This window comes from Augochlora pura, chromosome 7 (genome assembly GCF_028453695.1).
Source record: "Augochlora pura isolate Apur16 chromosome 7, APUR_v2.2.1, whole genome shotgun sequence".
Lineage (NCBI taxonomy): Eukaryota > Metazoa > Arthropoda > Insecta > Hymenoptera > Halictidae > Augochlora > Augochlora pura.
This window is the reverse complement of record NC_135778.1, coordinates 9,661,164-9,679,210: the sequence shown is the minus strand read 5'-3', so window position 1 is coordinate 9,679,210 and position 18,047 is coordinate 9,661,164. Positions and strand designations below refer to the sequence as shown.

Genomic DNA, 18,047 nt, shown 5'->3' with positions numbered 1-18,047 from the left:
CCCTGCAGTTCGCAACTGAATGGACCAAACAAAAAACAGAAAAAGAATGTTTGTAGTGCGAAATGTTAACTTTTCAACGAGCATAAATCTGAAATTGTTTGATCGATACTTTAACAAATATCGATCGCTACAGCCGTGTACCGAAAAAATAATGGATTTCTTTTTCCCCAACCTAATATAAAAATGTTTCGCGGCCTTTAACCCTTCTTTGCATGATTTTTCCTATTTTTTTAAAATAAATCAGGTTGATGTAATTAATGCTCTAGATTAAAGGAAAAATATTTAAAAAAATCCTAGTATAAATAAGAATTTGAATTATTTAAAAAACAGTATGATGGAAATTTACATCATTATGCATTGTTACATATATAGCTCAGTACTAAATAAATCAAAAGATATTGTTTACTTATTCTCCTTTATTCTAAATGATAATTTAAAAAACAATTATTATTTTTATTCAAGCACAAATTAACTCCACATTTATTACACGAAATTGTGGAATAGCCTTTACATTTGGGAAATGTACAACAAACAGTGGAATGACAAGTTCTAGGCTTGTTAATTGACAGTGACGTTTGCTATTTTTTGACAACTGCGTTTTGTTGTACGCAATAGTCATTTATAAAGTTGCCAGCAACAACAAATTTAAAGTTTACAGTTTTTGAGTACCTTTTTTTCTTCACTAAATGTTATGATTGAAATTTCCATCATCATGCAAAGAAGGGTTAAGTGACAAATTCCAGATACTTCTGTTACATAATGTGCATGCGAGTAACACACCTTGATTTACTATTATCGTATCGATGGAATAATGAAAGCCGATCAGGCTCTGCGGTATATTTCAGGAAGATATAGGCGACACTGATTATATCGACTTGGAAACGTCTTGGGTTAACGTGTGGTCCCATTTACGATCAAGAATTCACGACCGTCTGTATCGCCTCGATACGTTGTTCATACGCCTTTCAACGAAGATGGGATGCCTAGAAACTTCCCGATGGTACGCAACAACGAAGAACGAAGGTCGCGGGAACAAGAGCCGTTGACTCACCAGGAAAAAAGGTGGGTTCGTCTAGCGTTACCTTCTACTCGATGCGATGATCGAGGGTCACGGACAGCGAGGGAGGATGAACTCGCGTGCTCTGCTGTGCCGTGGCAGAGCTGCGACCCAAGAACATAATGGTATTTGCGAAGCGAGAGTTATGATCCGTCGAGGAGAGAGCCGCCGCGTCGCGCGGTCAGCTTTTCACTTGCACGTGCAAGTACGAAGGGAACACGGGGCGAGAGATTTCTTCGTTAACCCTTTGACTACTGTTGGCACCTATTGGCGCCCGACACATGTTGGCTTCCTGGTACTGTAGGCGCCAATAGGCGTCCAGATCAAATTTCGCCTGTTTCGCCCGTTTATTATTAAATTTCATTATTAAATATTATAAATAAAAAAACTTAAAATTAATATTCACTTCAAGTAATATTGATCTAATGTAATAGAATTCGGTGCTTTGAATATTTTAATATACTTCTTCAGAAATGCGTGTCTAACGAAAAACTTCGCCGTACCCAGTGGACGTCGCGAGTGAAATGGTATCGTACCGTACGGCCGATGCGTGTCAAAGTGTGCCGTAGCCAAAGGGTTAATTGATCGACCTAACCGTTGGCGAGTCGCGCAAACCGTCGCACGTCGCGTCCAGCACCGGGAAAATATTAAAACAGCGTTAGCATGCTAACGGAATCTACGATCTCCGCGAATCCGATCGATCCGACCGTACAAAAGTTTCGCGAAGCCCAGCTTTTCGTTGAAAAACGAGCGTATCTCTGAATAGAGGCAGGGGGCTTTGAAAACATCCCTCGTGCTTCGAGAGACCCAAGGTATATCAATGGTCATAATTAGCCCGTGCACTTCTATGTTGCTTCTTTTTCTTTCAATTCAAGATCCGCAGTCTGGTCACAATAGCTGCGCTGTACCCTTCGTCCAGCACATAATATGCGGATGATTTAAAAAGTTTTCATGGCATTAATGATACTAACGGCTCCACTTTAGTATAACATGATTTACGCAGATTGTACACCGGTGCTACTAATAGCTTGTTCATGAATTATGTTAAATACTTCCTTCGTGGTTGCTTTAGTTCAGAAAAAAGCAGCTACAGGTGCTTCAATCCATATTCAGATCCGCGAAATGTTTTCACAATGCCGATGCTTCAACATTATTGTATTGGACTATAGCTATGCCAATAATTCTCAGTTCTTCGTTTTTATCATCTTAAGTTTTCTCTGAGGAAAACGATGAAGAATAATGTTACTCTTATGTCTTACTGTGAACAGCGATCATAATTCTGCCTCAGCTTGAAAACGAAAATAAATTACTTGGGAACAGGAGATACGATTATTGTTGCTGATAATCGATAACTATAGAAACGGGCCGCGAGGTTCGCATAAATCGCATCTCCCCTTTTTCAAGTTGACCATTTTCGTTTCCAAACTGAGGAACAATGTAAGAGAAATGACTGCCTTGTTACTATGATTTAAAATTGGTTTAACTCGTATGGAATTTGCTAGATCTGTTTGTAATATTCATTTCGGTTTTAATATATTTAATAATGTAAGGAACTTGGTTAAATGAATAATGTGAACTTTTATTATACAACGGTATACACTAAAACGACTTCTTTCCCCACGTGGCGTCACCGAAGAAGTATCGCCACGTTCCGTTCTTGCTCGCCCGATCGATGATGCGAATCATTCATTTGTTTCACGCACACAACCATGCATTCATGTTCATCTTATTACTATACATTCATACAACCGCACACTCCTTCTTACATACCATACACTCTCACCTATACTATATAACATAATCATACTATACACTTACAATAAGTGCGTCAATGCGGAAATTTTAAGCTAAAAGTACCTCTGGAGAATATTTTGCCCAACATTCTTTTCTATATTGTAGTATTCCGGATATAAATTATGCTATTTCTGACCATTCTTTTATATACTATTTTCCAACTGCAGCAGTTACATGTACGAATGTAATCCATCACACGTATCAATTAATTCATGTACTTTTATGTTCATATCATTTCTTCCATTCTACATTGTGTTACTATAAGATGTCATAAAAATAATAAGAATATTACAATGACAGTAATAATAATCGTGTAACACAAGTACGATGAAACACCGGATGTCTCCTGCTACTGTTTGCCTCGTCTCTGCTCTCAAAATACATTACGTAACAAATTGATCCCATTCGTTATCTGCAAACAAACAGATCGGTTTCTCGCTCGGCGTTCTTCCGCTCGTTATCCAGACAAACTCCAGCTTAGGGGCATACCGACAGAAGAGGTACGCTTGCTTTGACGACGCTCTTAAAAAAGCCGGGGACACGCGCACCCGTTTATGCGGATGTCTCGGCGAGAGGAACACCGCGAGGAGAAAAATGAGCGCACCTTTATTACAGGGGCGGAAACGACTCGACGCGAATAAGAGTAAACCCGGAAAAATGTAGCGGTTGCGCGCGGCTATCATCGGTGTAACAAACTGCGAACGACCAAAGCGACTCTCCAGACGAGAAGGGGAGGAGAGGAGAGGGGAGGAGAGGAGAGCGTACGAAGACGAGCGCGAAAGTGGAACGCGGGACCGTGAAAAGAGACGGACGGACGTGACGGCGGATAGAGTGGTCCGTACAAGGGGCGCCAGACAATTACGGGAACGGTGAAAAAGCACAAACGACGGGAGACCGACCTGACCCGGTCTCAAAGGTAGAACCGTTGTCTTCGAGACAACGGGACTAGAAACAATTTACAGTGACTCCGGAAAAAGTCTTCGTACACGAAAAATCCGATCCTCAACAAATTCCAGATATCACGACTGTTATAACATCGTAACAGGTCGTACGATAATAGATGGTATAGACAACATAGATAATAGTAGATATAATAGACTCGTTCGAAGCGTCGGCTTTTCCTGTGCCCAGCTGATCGAAATTTTTTATGTAGATGTACAATTGAATTTATGGACTCGTGTACATGTAGTGCACGAAATTTAGTATCTGTGAAATGCTAGAAAGTTGGACATGTGTTCGGTATCACGTATTTCCTTATTTTATACAATAAAATGACTTGAATTTTATGGAATTATCGAGGCGCTTGATTTTACAGTCGAAGTTACATGAGTGGTTGCGTCGCCTTAGAAACCATACTCTTCACAGTCCTCCCGATTCATAGGATACCATTTGGTAAATATAATTGCCTAAATCCTGTACGTAAAATGCTACTACTGCGACTCCTTGAATTCTTTCTGTCACAAATGTGATACAACGGATCTAACTTTTCTGTAATATCCGTGCATTCTCTTTTATTTTTCCTTGTGCTATTGTTTAACTATAGACTACGGACTTACTGTATTATCTTTAGCCCTGTAACAAAATGGTTCCTAAACAGTAAATAACTAATAATCAAAGTAACAAAAACCTCACCCCGCGAGAAACGATTCTACAATCTGTATAAGAATCAGAAAATGCCTGAGTGCTTTTCTAGTAAACCTTATCTGGAGACTAAAGGGGTTGGTATTTTACTTTCACCCAACTCGTGGCGTGGTAATCCCTAGCACCATAAAGAGAGTAGTTCGAATTGGCGTAGCTTTAAAAGATCCTGGCTCGGTCACCCCGCCAAAAGAAAGAAGAAGAAGAAGACCAAGCGATACGACTCGAGTTTCCTCATTGTGATTCTTTCTAGAGGGAAGAAGGGGGAAAGATCTCGCGAATGTGGCACATGGTCTGCACGGTGGCGAGGTGTCCCGTTAACGAGCCGCGCTGGCCGCTGACGGACGCGTCAAACTGCCCTTGAGCGATCGGAATCAATTCGCTTTTGAAATTTCAAGGTTCGACCGGGAGAGAGAAGTCGACGCGGCGGATATCGCGGCGGAGCAGAGCGCGGAGCGGTGCGGAGGCCCGATAGGATAGGAAAGCGGGTTCGTATCTGGGGTAGGAGGGATGGAAGAGCAGAACTGGTAGAACAGCGGGGGTGGTAGAGGGTGGAAGAGGGCGAGAGGGAAAGGAGAGACCGAGAGCCGGAGAAACGGAAAGGGTGGCTGCTAGGACGAGATGGAGCAAAAGGGAGCAAGAGGGCGCAAGAGGGAGCAAGGGGGGGGGGGCAAGAGGGAGAAAGAGGGTGTGCAAGAGAGAGCGAGAGAGGGCGAGGGAGGAAAGAAAGAGGAACGATCGAGAATTCTCCGACCGGAGGTGGTTCGCGCTTGCGCGTGTCGCCAGGAACGCACTGGCACGTAATGCCTCCGGTGAGCCAGTCTGACGCCAGGCGCCGCGACGCTATGACGTCACTGGTTCGCGTTCTCTCAGCGATCGTTTCTCGACAACGGTGAGGATTCATGAATGAAAAGCGGCCGCTCCGAGGCCTGGACCGAGTCTCGCGAGTCGACCGAGGCCTGCCGGCTCGAACCGCGAGGGAAAACCGCTTGCGACCGATCGCGGAACCCGACGATTCACAGTGACGATCGATATCTCGCGAGATTCGCCGAAACGCCGGACCCACCGGACGGTATATCACGGACCTGCATCCCTGTCTACATTCGAGCCAGTGTCGCGATCTCTTCTGTCAGACTCTCGGGCCGATTGCGACGATTCGAACGATGGCGGAGGCATCGGCGACCCTCGCGCGACCACGCGTTCGTTTCCGAAGCGAGTCCTGCGTACAGTCTCGCGAAACGCCAGTGCCACGATCGTTCGAAGGCTGCGTAGACGGGACAACGCGCACGATGCGCCGCATGCCGATTTTCTGCGGGCGTTTATCCGAGGTCGTGCGACCCTTTCCAACGAGGAACGATATCGTGGCTCCCCGTTGACGCGACGTGGAACGGGGGCGCGACGGCGTTTCGATTCGATACCTGGTACCGATCGACTCGAATCACTCGTAGGACATTCATTCCTCCCTTCTTTCGATAAAAGAGACGGCACCGTTCTCGATACTTTGTATCGAGCAGTTATCACGTGTCCCCACGTGCCAGGATCTCGAACAGAGTGGAATCGAATCAAATACCAATCGCCATTGTCGGACCTCTATGTATGTTATCGCCTTATCGAATAAGAAATCATGAGAGAAACTCTGCTTCTATTATTCCGCTTTATATCGCGGTGTAACGCTCGTGTTACATGAATTGGAAACATCGGCCACGGGTAACAGCTTTCATAAAGTGTTACGTCGGCGTTACAGCGTGCAACGAGTGGCCCCAGGGCAGAAACGCACAGGTACAAGTGCTCGCTTTTACGGTGAAATGCGGACGAAACGTATCGTTAGGATAAGCCGCGATACTGACGGTATAAAACGATTACACTACCACGCCTGTTCTTTATCCATGATTATATAGTGCGTTTAAGGGTAAACGAACTTCTGAGTCGGTGGGTTCAAAGAAATAGAAATCCGTTCATTCGTATATTAGATTATTTCGATTTCATACGACTTTTTAACATCATCGTCATATTTTTCAGGGCTACGATGATTACAACTTTTTCATAGATAAAAAACGAAATTTATACTTATCGTGCGCCTAAATTTACTTAACTGCTTAAACATTCATAGTTAATAGATGATTACTATGGCAATGGGTTAGTTAGAATTCATTGCGAATGCTTTCGATAGCAACGAAGAATCGTTCACAAACAACGGACACGGCAGTGCACGCGTTAAGCAAAAAACGCTGGAAAGAAATAAAGTTTCTCTCATGAGACGTCGAAGGGGCGATGAATTTGCACCTTATTCTTTGGACGATCATCGCGGATGATTCCTCGGCGAACGCTGCCTCGTTATGTCTCATGAATCATCCGCCGCGAAGAATCAAAGCCAAAGGTGCACGTACACGTAGCTTAGGGAACGAAGAGGTTTGTTAATGAGAGAGGTTAACGCGATTCGCTTCTGACCGGGCAATAGGACCGTCGGCGTTCAACGACGGTGCATCACTGTCTGGGAAGTCTATTAAACCCGTCGATAATTGGTACAATAATTTGGACGAGTCGCATTATTGGCGCGACGGAGCAGCGTGCCAAGAGTAGGCAGCAATCGCCTTTACTTCTGGGAATATCGGCCAATAGACCGGAATATCCAATAATCCGATAACGCTCGAGTCACGGTGCTGGACAATCTGGTTCCATCCTGTAGTCGTTGCCGTTAGCCTTCTCGTCCTGTTTCGGCTCCGGCATGCGTGCACGCTCCCCCGTTTATTGCATTCGACTGTGTGCTCCCCCGTTCACGCGCGCCCTGTCTGTGACACCTGTTTATGACCAACGCGTGGCCGGTTTTTTCCAACCCCGTACGCGGAACCTTCGCAAGCAGAGAATTTCGAAAGGACTAGCCTGTGCTTGCTACATCTATCGAGATCCGATCACCACGTCGACCAATTAGAAGTCCCTCTTCGCAGTCGCTTTCCTAAAACAGAAATTCGGGTTCGTCACACACCTTCGTTCATTCCAACTGAATGTTCATAACCTTGCGGTGTTCATGCAAATTCGGGACCTTTGCGGAGTAAAATAGTATTTTAGCGCTGTTCACATAGGCATACAGTCGTGATCGTGTCCGTTTCTGAGTCAAAATAAGTAAACAGCGCGTGTACATATTTAATGGGTACTGTTTGTAACGGTGATAGGGAGACTCGGGGCTGGGAGTGCGGTCAGGTTCAGCCGGAATCGCGTTTTCGATTCGCGATTCGACCAGGGCCCGCTGCGGCGCAGCGTTTGCCTTTAATCGAGCCACGTATGCTTTCCTCGCCACAGTTAGGTCCGACGAAAGGTCGCGTGGTCGGAGAACCGGGCTGTGTAGGTGGAACGACGGATAGACGACGATAATTTCCCTTCGTTTCTATTTTACGAGGGGAGTACGGCCGCGGCGGCGTACGGTCTGCCGGATCGAGCCGCGTCGATATCTCGTCTGCCTTATGAATGGGCTGCACGTACCGGAAAACTGGCGATCGATAGCGGAATTTCTACGGATTCGAGCAGAAACGCGGCCGTATTTTTCCAAAGTTTCCGACGCAGCCGCCACAGGACCCCGACGTGGGTGTGTGTGTGTGCGCGTGTGTGTGTGTGTGTGCGTGCGTGGGCTGTTTGTTTTCACTGAGCGAAATTTCGTTGCGGAACTCGGACGAGCGCGACACCGGAAATCCACTGTTACCCGGCCCAGCAATTACAGTCTTCGGAAAATTTCATTCGGCCCTCGGAAAGTAAACCCGCCGCACATCGGCCGGTCCATCGAAATAATCCGTTAATCGAGTCGCGAAATTCTCGGGGAAAATTTCATTCGATTTAGCGCCGCGTCCATTTACTTTTAATCGGCCGCCCGCGCGCCGAGGCTTTTACGCGTTGAGACAGCCGCGAACTTCCGGTTATCAACTTTCGATTAATTCTGGATCATTAAAGCGCCGGGAATCGGATTTCTACCGACATAACGGTGCTGATTTTCAGCGGTCAGAGAAACAATGTCGCGTTCCGATACGCTGTCGGTTTGTTCCTGGGATTTGACGTCTCCAGCAGAACCTTTTGTGTACCGCTTTCTGGTAATCACTGTAAAGTAATTGCGAATACGAAATCTGTTCAACTCCTTTTGAACGTTTTGTTATCGTAGCCTTGATCTATATACATCAGCTTCAACAGATATATTGATTTTCGCATTAATGACTGGTATACCGGGTTCCCTACAGATCCCAAATAAAAATTGCGAAGAAATGTGTTAATCTAATTCTAGGTAAACACTAAATTCGTATTTTTATTTGTAACTAATGCGTTTTAAATTAAATATGATCCGATAAATAACAAATTACGAAAATGTTTTCAATAAATTATTTTTAAACTCGATATCAGTTCTGGTATTCGAGTAGCAAAAATATGAGGTCGTATCTGGGAACAATAGAAAGAATAATAAAATAAAAGAAAGAAACGTGGAACATTGAACTGTTATTACAAAACAGGGCAGAAGGGGTCGTTCGTGATCCCAGTGTAGCAGTTGAGGGTTAAGAGTGTTTCGATAAATCTTTATAGAATATTTAAGAAGCCATACCTAGTAGTCTGGGGAAACAGGGTGCTGCTTCACGGTTAAGAATACACGACAATTTCCGAGAGTGCAAACGCCGCGCTGATTCAATTCGAACTTGCTGCGGTCGATAAAATTCTATTCTCAACGATCGACGTATCTGTTCTCAAGCCGCGAAAAAGAACGGAAACAATTTCGTCTTTTACAATCCGTCTTGCTAGGGAGACCCTCAACTTTCTCGCAGTGTCTGAGTGGAAGAAAAGTGGCGAGCGAGGGGCTTCGATGGGCTCGAAAGGGCGTCCGGGGTCAAGGACACGGGAAGGCCACATTGCTGGTCAACTTCCACGCAAGTCCTTTGGGTACAGGCTTGTAGCTGGCCCAGGAACCGCGGCAACACGGAGACCGAGCGTCCCACCCGCACGACCGGTGCGACCCGGTTCGATCGCGAAGCGGGTCACCCAGTCACCCGACACCTAATCGCTCGAATACGTCGAAACCGCGACTTCCCCCGACGAGTACGAGAGGACGACTCCGTATCGACGGTCTTCCACGCAAACTTCCGGCTGAACAGGACTCAGATCGCCGTCCGATATCGTTTCGAATCTCGATATTGTTGCCTCTCCGATAGAGTCGCAAGATATCCGCTTCGCGGGCATCATAGTTTCCCGAGGATCCTAAAATTGTAGGAGTAATGTGAGGATTATAAAATTTCAGTATCTAACAATAATTTTACAATCGTCGCTATGCTGCTTGCATAGAGTACGAAACCGATTACTGTTGGTTGAATAATTCATCGTCGTGCCTTTGGTTTGTTCTCAGACGCCTTTTCATTTACCGAATTAGACATTAAACGTTTGTATTCAAAGATAAACAAAATTAAAGATAGAAAAATCTGTTGTTAAGAAAGAAAACACATAAACAAATTTTTATTAACAAAAAGTGCAATATGCCTTTGTGTGATCAAACCACAGCAATCGGTTACCCTATCATGGTAACTGGTCGCACTATCCTTAACGTGTAAGACGCCGTTTTGCACATCGTTCCCTTATTTGTGTCCTACGCATGTAAAATTTGTTTACAGGAGCTTCGTCTTCATTAAAAACGAGTTGAAAAGTTCATAAGGTTCGTCTTGAATACGAAGCACTGTAGGAGAGAACTTTGTCCTGCGTTTTTGACACGCTCCCCCCCCCCCCCCCCCGGCCGCCGTCGTGAGCTGGAACACGTAAAAGACTAATGAAAGGAAATTCGCATTAATTACGGCACGCTGTGTGACGTTCCGCGGCGGCGGCGACGTCTCTTTCTGTTGGCACCGCGACGGAGGACGACAAAAAGATAGTTTTCCCGCGGTCGCACGGCGGATAAGAAAATTGGCGAATGGCGGGCGGCCATTGCCGGCGCGTTCGGCCTTCAAAAGAGAAACGCAAACCCGGCTATGTAAATGGTAAATGGATTGCCTTCGCGCGGTTTCATATCTCGTTATCCTACGGCGAAACGTTGCTGAATAATGCAACGAGCAACGAAGCAATTATTCCCAGGGAGATTAATGTAATAGCAATGAACCGGCGTGTTAGGACTGGCGGAACTATCGGGAATCCCTTCCGTCTCCCCGACATTCGACGAGAGAAACAGTTCGCTCTTTTCTCTCTTTTCGTTCGCTGTCGAGTTAAAAAAAAAAAAAGAAAGGAGAACCTTCAGAGTTTTTCTCGAGGAAACTTTACAGAATCGCGCGTACCTCGAAGGTCCTTTCCGGCGCTGCTTTTTTTTTTTTTTTATTCCCTCGAAGCTATGTAAAAGCGTCATTCAGCTATCATCCCCGGGGTTTAATCGTCGATCACGTTCAACTTCGGGTACAATCGACAGACGCCTTTAATTCTTTCGTTTGTAATCCAGAGTTTCCTTTCCTTCGGACCATTTATCAACGACAGCCGCCCGCTCGGCCATTCTGCCTTCGTTTTTCACCGTCCGACGTTCGGGATTTACTTTCCATTCGCACACGCCAGCGTCGACGATAATCCATCCACGCGCTCGATTCAATATACGTACGCGTCTTACTCCAATATCCTTCTATCCGCGATCCCATTTATACGACCAGCTCCGCCGAAATGCATTTCGTCAAACAATCAAACCGCGCTGGGAATATTTCGCCCGCGGAAAGATCGAAGAGAAATTAATAGCAGCGGAGATTCGATAAAACCGACGGGTCCGAGGAAGTAAAGAAAACGATAAAACAAGCAGGGGGGGGGGGGGGGGGGGTCTTGGGAGTTTCACCAAACTAGGCCATTCGAGCGGACGTTGTCGATAAAGGAACCAAGAGATTCGATTCTTGGTTTTTCGAGGATGGGATCCTTTCCATTCTATTCTGTCCTACCGAACGATTCAACAAAATCCGAAAACATCCGCTTCGAACTGTTATTGTATCGGTTCTGACTGAAACAGTTAGGAAGAAACGGGAAAATTTCTGTCATACGGTCTATCGGTTTTAGATGATTTCAGCTTCGCTTCTGTAGAATCGGTAATGTTATTCGACTCTATTACCGTCATTTTTCGGTACTGGGTTTCGGTTATGCATTCCAGCTGTAGTTCTGCTTTGCGCTATAAATACATTGTACTGCCTTCAGATATTGCGAGTATGGATTCTATACTTACAAGGAGGGAGAGGTCACGGACTACGAGTCACCGATTTCAATGAAATATCTTTAACGAATCTAGACTGAAAATCATTCGAGTCAGGTACGAGCGTTTGTGTGAATATTTAATGTTTAAATTTTATAGAACCGAACGTTGTGTATAGATATCAAAAACAAGGAACAAATTCCATGATATTGGAATGACTATTTGGGTAACGTATAAAACCACAAATCCGGAGGTCGTGGGTTCGATTGTTTTCCGTGGTTATGTTTTTCACTTCAGTTTTCACGGGGAATTAAATTTCTGTAAACGTCGTTTTAACACGGCCACACCGGTGCCACGACGATTCTTTATTTTGATATGGATTTATTTTCTTTTTTTTAATAAGTTTTTAACGTTACATCGACGTTAGGATCATTAGAGACGGGATTCATTAATGAATTAGATTTTGGTGGCGAGATTGGAGTCAAATAAATATTCCAAGGTATTTTTGATGTCCTTTTTCAAGGTCAGTGCCATGTGGGGGTTCATTTTATACTTCCTTCTATAGGCTTCAAATCTTCTGCAATCACATAGGAGGTGGTGAACAATGATTTGAGTACGACAGGTGTTGCAGGTTGGTGGTTCCGTTTTTTTTTCAGTAAATGTTCATGTGTAATACTGGTGTGATCGGTCTTCAGGCGAGACATTATTATCCTCTTTTTCCTGTTCAGATCATTGGTAGGAATTTCTTGCATGAAGTCTTTAACCACATTGTGGATTTTTGTTCTTTTAGAGGTGATCCAGATGTGATTCCATTGCATTCTAACGATATTCTTGAAGTGGTTGATGAGCTCAGATGGGGCATAGGGGGGCTCACTTCGTTTAGCGGGACAGTTGTTGCTTCCTTAGAATTTGAGTCTGCTTTTTCGTTCCCACTTATTTCTTGGTGGGAAGGTACCCATTCTATAGTTATATTTTTGTTTAGCTTGGTGAGATCAGTGTATAGCATTAGGATGTTTTTAATTAGTTCGCTTTTTTCTTTTTCAAGGGGGTTAAGTAATGCTTGGATGACGACCATAGAATCGGAGTAAATAACATAATTTTTGGAGTTGTTAACCTGGATTAGTTTTAGAGCATCATATATTGCGTAGGCTGTAGCAAAGAAAATAGACGCTTGGTTGGGAAGACGATGTTTAAATGTCTCGTTTCCCATGACGATGGCGTAACCTACTCCATGATCTGATTTTGAGACGCCTGTGTACAGTTTATTATGATGGAGATATTTATTGTTATTGAGTTCTAAAAATTTGATGATGTGTTCTTGACTACTTCTTGTATCCTTTGCAGACTCGGCTAAATCTGTATCAATTTGGGGTGTTAAGACGGTCCAAGGGGATATTGTCTCCTGTTTGCGTTCCATGATTGGGATATTTTCTAATGCAGAAGAGGATAGGAGTTCATTGATTTTAATATACGGAGGAACCGGTAGATAAGTTTTTTTTGAATATAGGTTATTGAACTTGTTTTTGAAGATGTAATTAAAGGTGGGGTTGTTAGGCGTAGAAGATATTTTCGAGGCATATGAGACGCATAATAATCTCCTGCTTTAGTCAAGCGGCATTTCTTTAGCTTCAAATAAAATACCGCTCCTTGGACAAGTACGGTATAGCCCTGTGGCTAATCTCAATGCAGCGTTATGTATGGGTTCAAGGAGTTGTAATACTCTGAGTTTAGCTGAATTATAAATAATTGCTCCATAATTTATTTTAGACAAAATTAGAGCACGATATGTTTCAAGGAGCGTCTACTGACCTGATCCCCAATTGTTATTGGCTAGAGATTTTATTACATTTAATCTTCTCAGGCATGATTCCTTCAAGTATTTGATATGGGTGGATTTATTTTTATTTAGTCTGGATTCGCTAAACTAAATTTTATTGAAGTCGGTGACCAGAGTTCGTGACTTCTCCTTGTTAATTCGAAAATGCGTACGATAGGATATCACGTTGTATGTAGTGTTGCAATTCCTCGGCATTATTTCTGACGAGTAGTATTTACGTGGTATTGTATGTGTTTATAAAGACTGGGATATGATGTATCCTCGTTCGGGGTAGCTCAATTGATTAAAGCATTTGCCGGCGAACGAAATATCTGCGTTTCAATTCCGATCTCTCGTATCATATCGGTCGAGACTCACATTTTTCTTCTACGTGTAATACTTTGCAATACCGAAGAGCTGCGATAAGAATCGGGAAATAACGATCACGGAAGCAATAGAACATCGGTTCCAAAGAACTGAAACAAAAGCCGACATAAACCAGAACCTATATACCTCATAACAGTTATGAGACTTTTTCTGTTCTCCATAACTGTTTCAGAAACGGAAACCGACATCATAACTGTTTTCAATGTATGATCTTACGTTACCGTTTCAAGTTGGTGCAAATCTAAAAACCGAACAATTCCGTATGTATATTTGAAAAACAGGTTGCGCGTCCGACGCTGGTGAACTTCCCCCGTCGGTCGGCGTTACATAATTAACGAGCAAGATCCTGTAATATCCAGCGGCGCGGCCTCCGCGGTGGAACTTTCTTTCGCGCTGAATAAATGCAACGCTCCTTGAAAAGGACGCTCCGGTTTTTGTAAGCAGGGAGGTTCATTTAATAAATCCGGTGACATTTAGAGTCTTCGTGACGGTCCGTGGCACGGGTAGATCGGAGCTATCAGCTGGTAGTCAGTCCGCGCGACCTTTGCCGGGCTTATAATAGCACGGTTCGTGTGAGCCGGGGTCCGAAATTTCGCGGATTTCGTGCACGAGAGGGAAAATGGAACCGCGGGAAATCCGGAACGCTTAAGGAGGCGGAGATCCCTCGCGGTTCGTGACCGGCTCCCGTTCCGTCCCGGAACGACCGAGACGCGATGCGAGCCACGCGGCGGGTACCGACAGCTTTCGAAATTTTCCAGACGGCCATCGAGGATGGACTGATGCGCCAGAAATTCTCGATAACTCGATAGATTAGCACGTCGACGGCCCGGTAGTCACCTTCCAGGAAAAAGTCGTCCGAGCTCGAGGAAAAGGCTGGGAGAGCACCCTCGAGTGTCACTCGAGAAAGTTTCGCCAGCGGAACAGAGAAGAAAGTCGAAAGACTTCGGAAGCTTTTCAGCTCGAAAGTCTGTTTCGTGGCCGTAGAGTTTTCGGAGACCGGCTCTGCAATCCGAAGCTGAGAGCTTCGACCGTGCTTTTGAATTCCGAGGATCTTCGACGAAAGCGAAAGATGCGGGCCGAGCGGTGAGACCGCTTTCGGAGCTCGCAGCGACCGAGAAAAGCCGGCGACGACCCAGGACGAGTGGGACAACGCGTTAAAGTACCGGCCAACAGGCAAACCCTCCGAGAAACATGGGCAAGAAGAATAGCAAACTAAAGCAGGATACCATCGATCGACTCATGCGCGAAACGTATTGTGAGTACCGCTACTTTCTTCTCATTGTTCTCCTTGCCTCGTCCACGCAACCACCCTTACGCCACCCTCCACCTACCAATCGCTGTTTCCGTCACGCGTGTTAAAAAAGAATCAACGGCAATGTGTTCGCCGCCAGCGTCATAGGCGTCTGACGTCCGCCATTTGGTATTTACCGCTGAGCCTGTTAATACTGAACCCACCGTGCCGGTCTCGCATTTGCTATTTTTAAATTGTTGGATTTATCGCACAAAGCCGATTCGTTTTACCAAGGGAATATGAAAGGCGATTTTTAATCGGTGTAGTTCGTTTGTTCTATAATATTTCGCCATTTTTCTCGTAACTCTAAAATCTCATGGTCATAGATATTCCGGTCATTATTGGCGAAAAGATTTAACCTAATACCAACACTCTTTCGCACAAGAAGATTGAATTTTTTTAAAACGAGGATACGTTATAAAAATAGTGAAAAGCAACACACGTCAGTTGCTATTGGTGTTTGGTAGGTTCGCACGAAGCGAATGTTTTTCTTTGTTACCAAAATAATACATTTTCATGCGAAAGAAATATTTGGCAAATTCGACAGAGGCTTCAGCAGAAAATGAAATTCAGTTTTCCATTATTTTTTTCTGTTGCGAAAGAGAGACATCGAATAGACAATTTCGGAGACGAGAACATTTCAATAATCTGATATTTCGTCGATGAAAATTTCACCGTTCTTTAACTTTTTTGATTAAATTTGCAAAATACCGGATTTCGCTCCGCAACTTCTGGAGCACGGTTCCCGTGTACAACGGGGTAAAAATCGATTTTTTGAAGCAGTTGCACGAGTTGCCAAAGGGCACAGGAATCCAGTACCTGTCGGCATCACGAAATCGCAATATTTGCATTCCGCTCGCGTGCAGTTTCAGGTAATCTAGCGTTCGAACGTTTCATCGGGAACACACATATAGCGGTTTTTCGGAACTACATAGTTCCAAAGTCGAAGGATAGAGTCGTCCCGACAAACACCGGCGAATAAAGGAGGCGGAAGGAACGCGTCCTCGTGAAAATCCACGAGAAGTCGACTGCGTTCGTAAACCGCGGTCATAGAGAATCAAACGATCGAAACATATACGCGATACCGTATCGTTGCTCCACGGGGAAGCATATTCTGGATGCTTGCGATCACCCGGAGTTAAGCTCGTCGTCGATTGCGGGCTAGAGTGCGACGCTCGAAACGAGCCGCGTTTTATCGCGATTTCCATAAATTTTCGACGAGCTACCACCTTTTCGATCCCTCGAAAGGATCGTGCACCTGTCGCGTGTCAACCGGACGATGCTCGATTGGCTATGCACCGACCGTTTACCTTCCGTTTCTATTTTTCGTTCCCGGTATTTTTACGCTATTTGACGTCCCGTCGATCGAGCGCACGGTCGCATAGATCCCGAACTTTTTAGAAACATTTCCCGAAGTATTTCTTGCACTTGTGCGTCACCGAAATTTATTCGAACACTCTGAACAAGCGAATTGCTCACCATTTATATTCTGCTATTTTATTTATTCATTGTGCACGGGTGATATATTATTATAACCCACCGGTACCGTCATTGGTACAAATGTACCAATATAGAGACAGAAAGAAGAAAAGGAGGATGAAACGTGAAACATATAAATCCATCGAGGCGAGATTCGCAGCTAACATACGCATGTTGCACAATGGTACTTATTAAAAATTTAATCGTGTCCGAATGAAAACGTATTGCACGACATTTCCTTTCACCAATTTCTTCGCTTTTCATTGCATGAAAACCTACCATATACTTTTTAAGCAAAGGTCAACTTGGTTACTACTTAGAGACTTAGATTTAGTCATTGAATTTAGACCCGATTCTTGAATTTCACGAATTATTTACGGAAGCAAAAGCAATATTTAAAGGGACAGAGCAATATTTAAAGGGACAGAGCAATATCTAAAATTTCAGTTACCGAGACAATATCGGTTTCGTAGAGAACGAAAAATAATGCGAAAATACGATAAATTGTTTTCTATCTCTGGAAAAGCTCGCGAAAATTGTGTAATATTTCTGGCAAGGAAATTTATCGCGCATCGTTCTCTGCGGTTCCACCGGTTGTTCCTCAAGGTGCGTAGGTGCACGCGGCCGTATTTTATTCCGCGGAATCCGGCCTTTCCGGCGAAAGAATCTTCCGAGCGACCTGTCCAGGCCACCGCGCCGAGAATCGCGAATACTTTCCGGTCTAGATACCTTGAAGCGAGCCAACTCTATCCGAGATCTGCCAGCCTATAAATAACGATTCACAAGATTTTTCATTGCGCCGAGTCTCTTCTTCACCGCTGGAAACGAATCTCACAACGTGCGGAAAAATTCCGATACCCGAAAAAACGATACAACGATTCCGCGCGTAGTACGTAACAAGCAGACGGATATCGCGAAATAATCTAAGACCGCCGTTTTCGAGAGGGCGCACAGTGGTCTAATAGTAACGAAGCGGTGACAAAATCAAAGAACTTTTTACAGAGATGAAATGAAGCGATGACTTTTCTTTGATAAAGTTGAAATGTTGCAGAATAAGTGAAAATAGAAAGGATGTAATATGAACATTTTCAACCTTGAAAATTTATGTTAAAACTGAAATATTCAAACAAAATTGTGATTTGTCCAACATTATGTTTCAGATATCACAAAGACGTCTTAACCCCTTACACTATCGGTCCATTCATGCTGCATTGATTAGCACTTATTTGTCCTTAAAATTTTTTATAATAAGACCAGACAGTTTTTGTTTCCTGTATTGTCTTTATTTACCTTCGTTTCTATACTTTGATTACAAAAGAATTTATTTTTGCTTCGTTGTAGAAGAAATTAATAATATTCACATTTAGTAGAGCTTGCATAAAATCTTCACCACGAGTCTGACTCTTTACTATAGTGCATGGGG

The 18,047-nt window shown here is 44.2% G+C and overlaps 1 protein-coding gene across 3 annotated transcripts in view; it reads left to right on the top strand.

Annotated features, from left to right (window-relative positions):
• Nucleotides 1–5,315: 5,315 nt before the first annotated feature.
• The window catches only part of LOC144472099 (frequenin-2), a 68,510-nt gene continuing 55,778 nt past the window's right edge, over nt 5,316–18,047 (top strand). For 2 of the 3 annotated variants that reach the window (XR_013494380.1, XM_078184812.1), the window contains exons 1-2: nt 5,316–5,381; nt 14,613–15,109. Coding sequence is in view for 2 of the 3 variants with exons in the window: in XM_078184812.1 (XP_078040938.1) it covers nt 15,046–15,109 (64 nt within the window). In the remaining variant the exon portion in view is untranslated. Of the gene's footprint in view, nt 5,382–9,629; nt 9,732–14,612; nt 15,110–18,047 lie in introns of those variants that run through there. The other variant, XM_078184813.1, reaches the window with a different exon arrangement.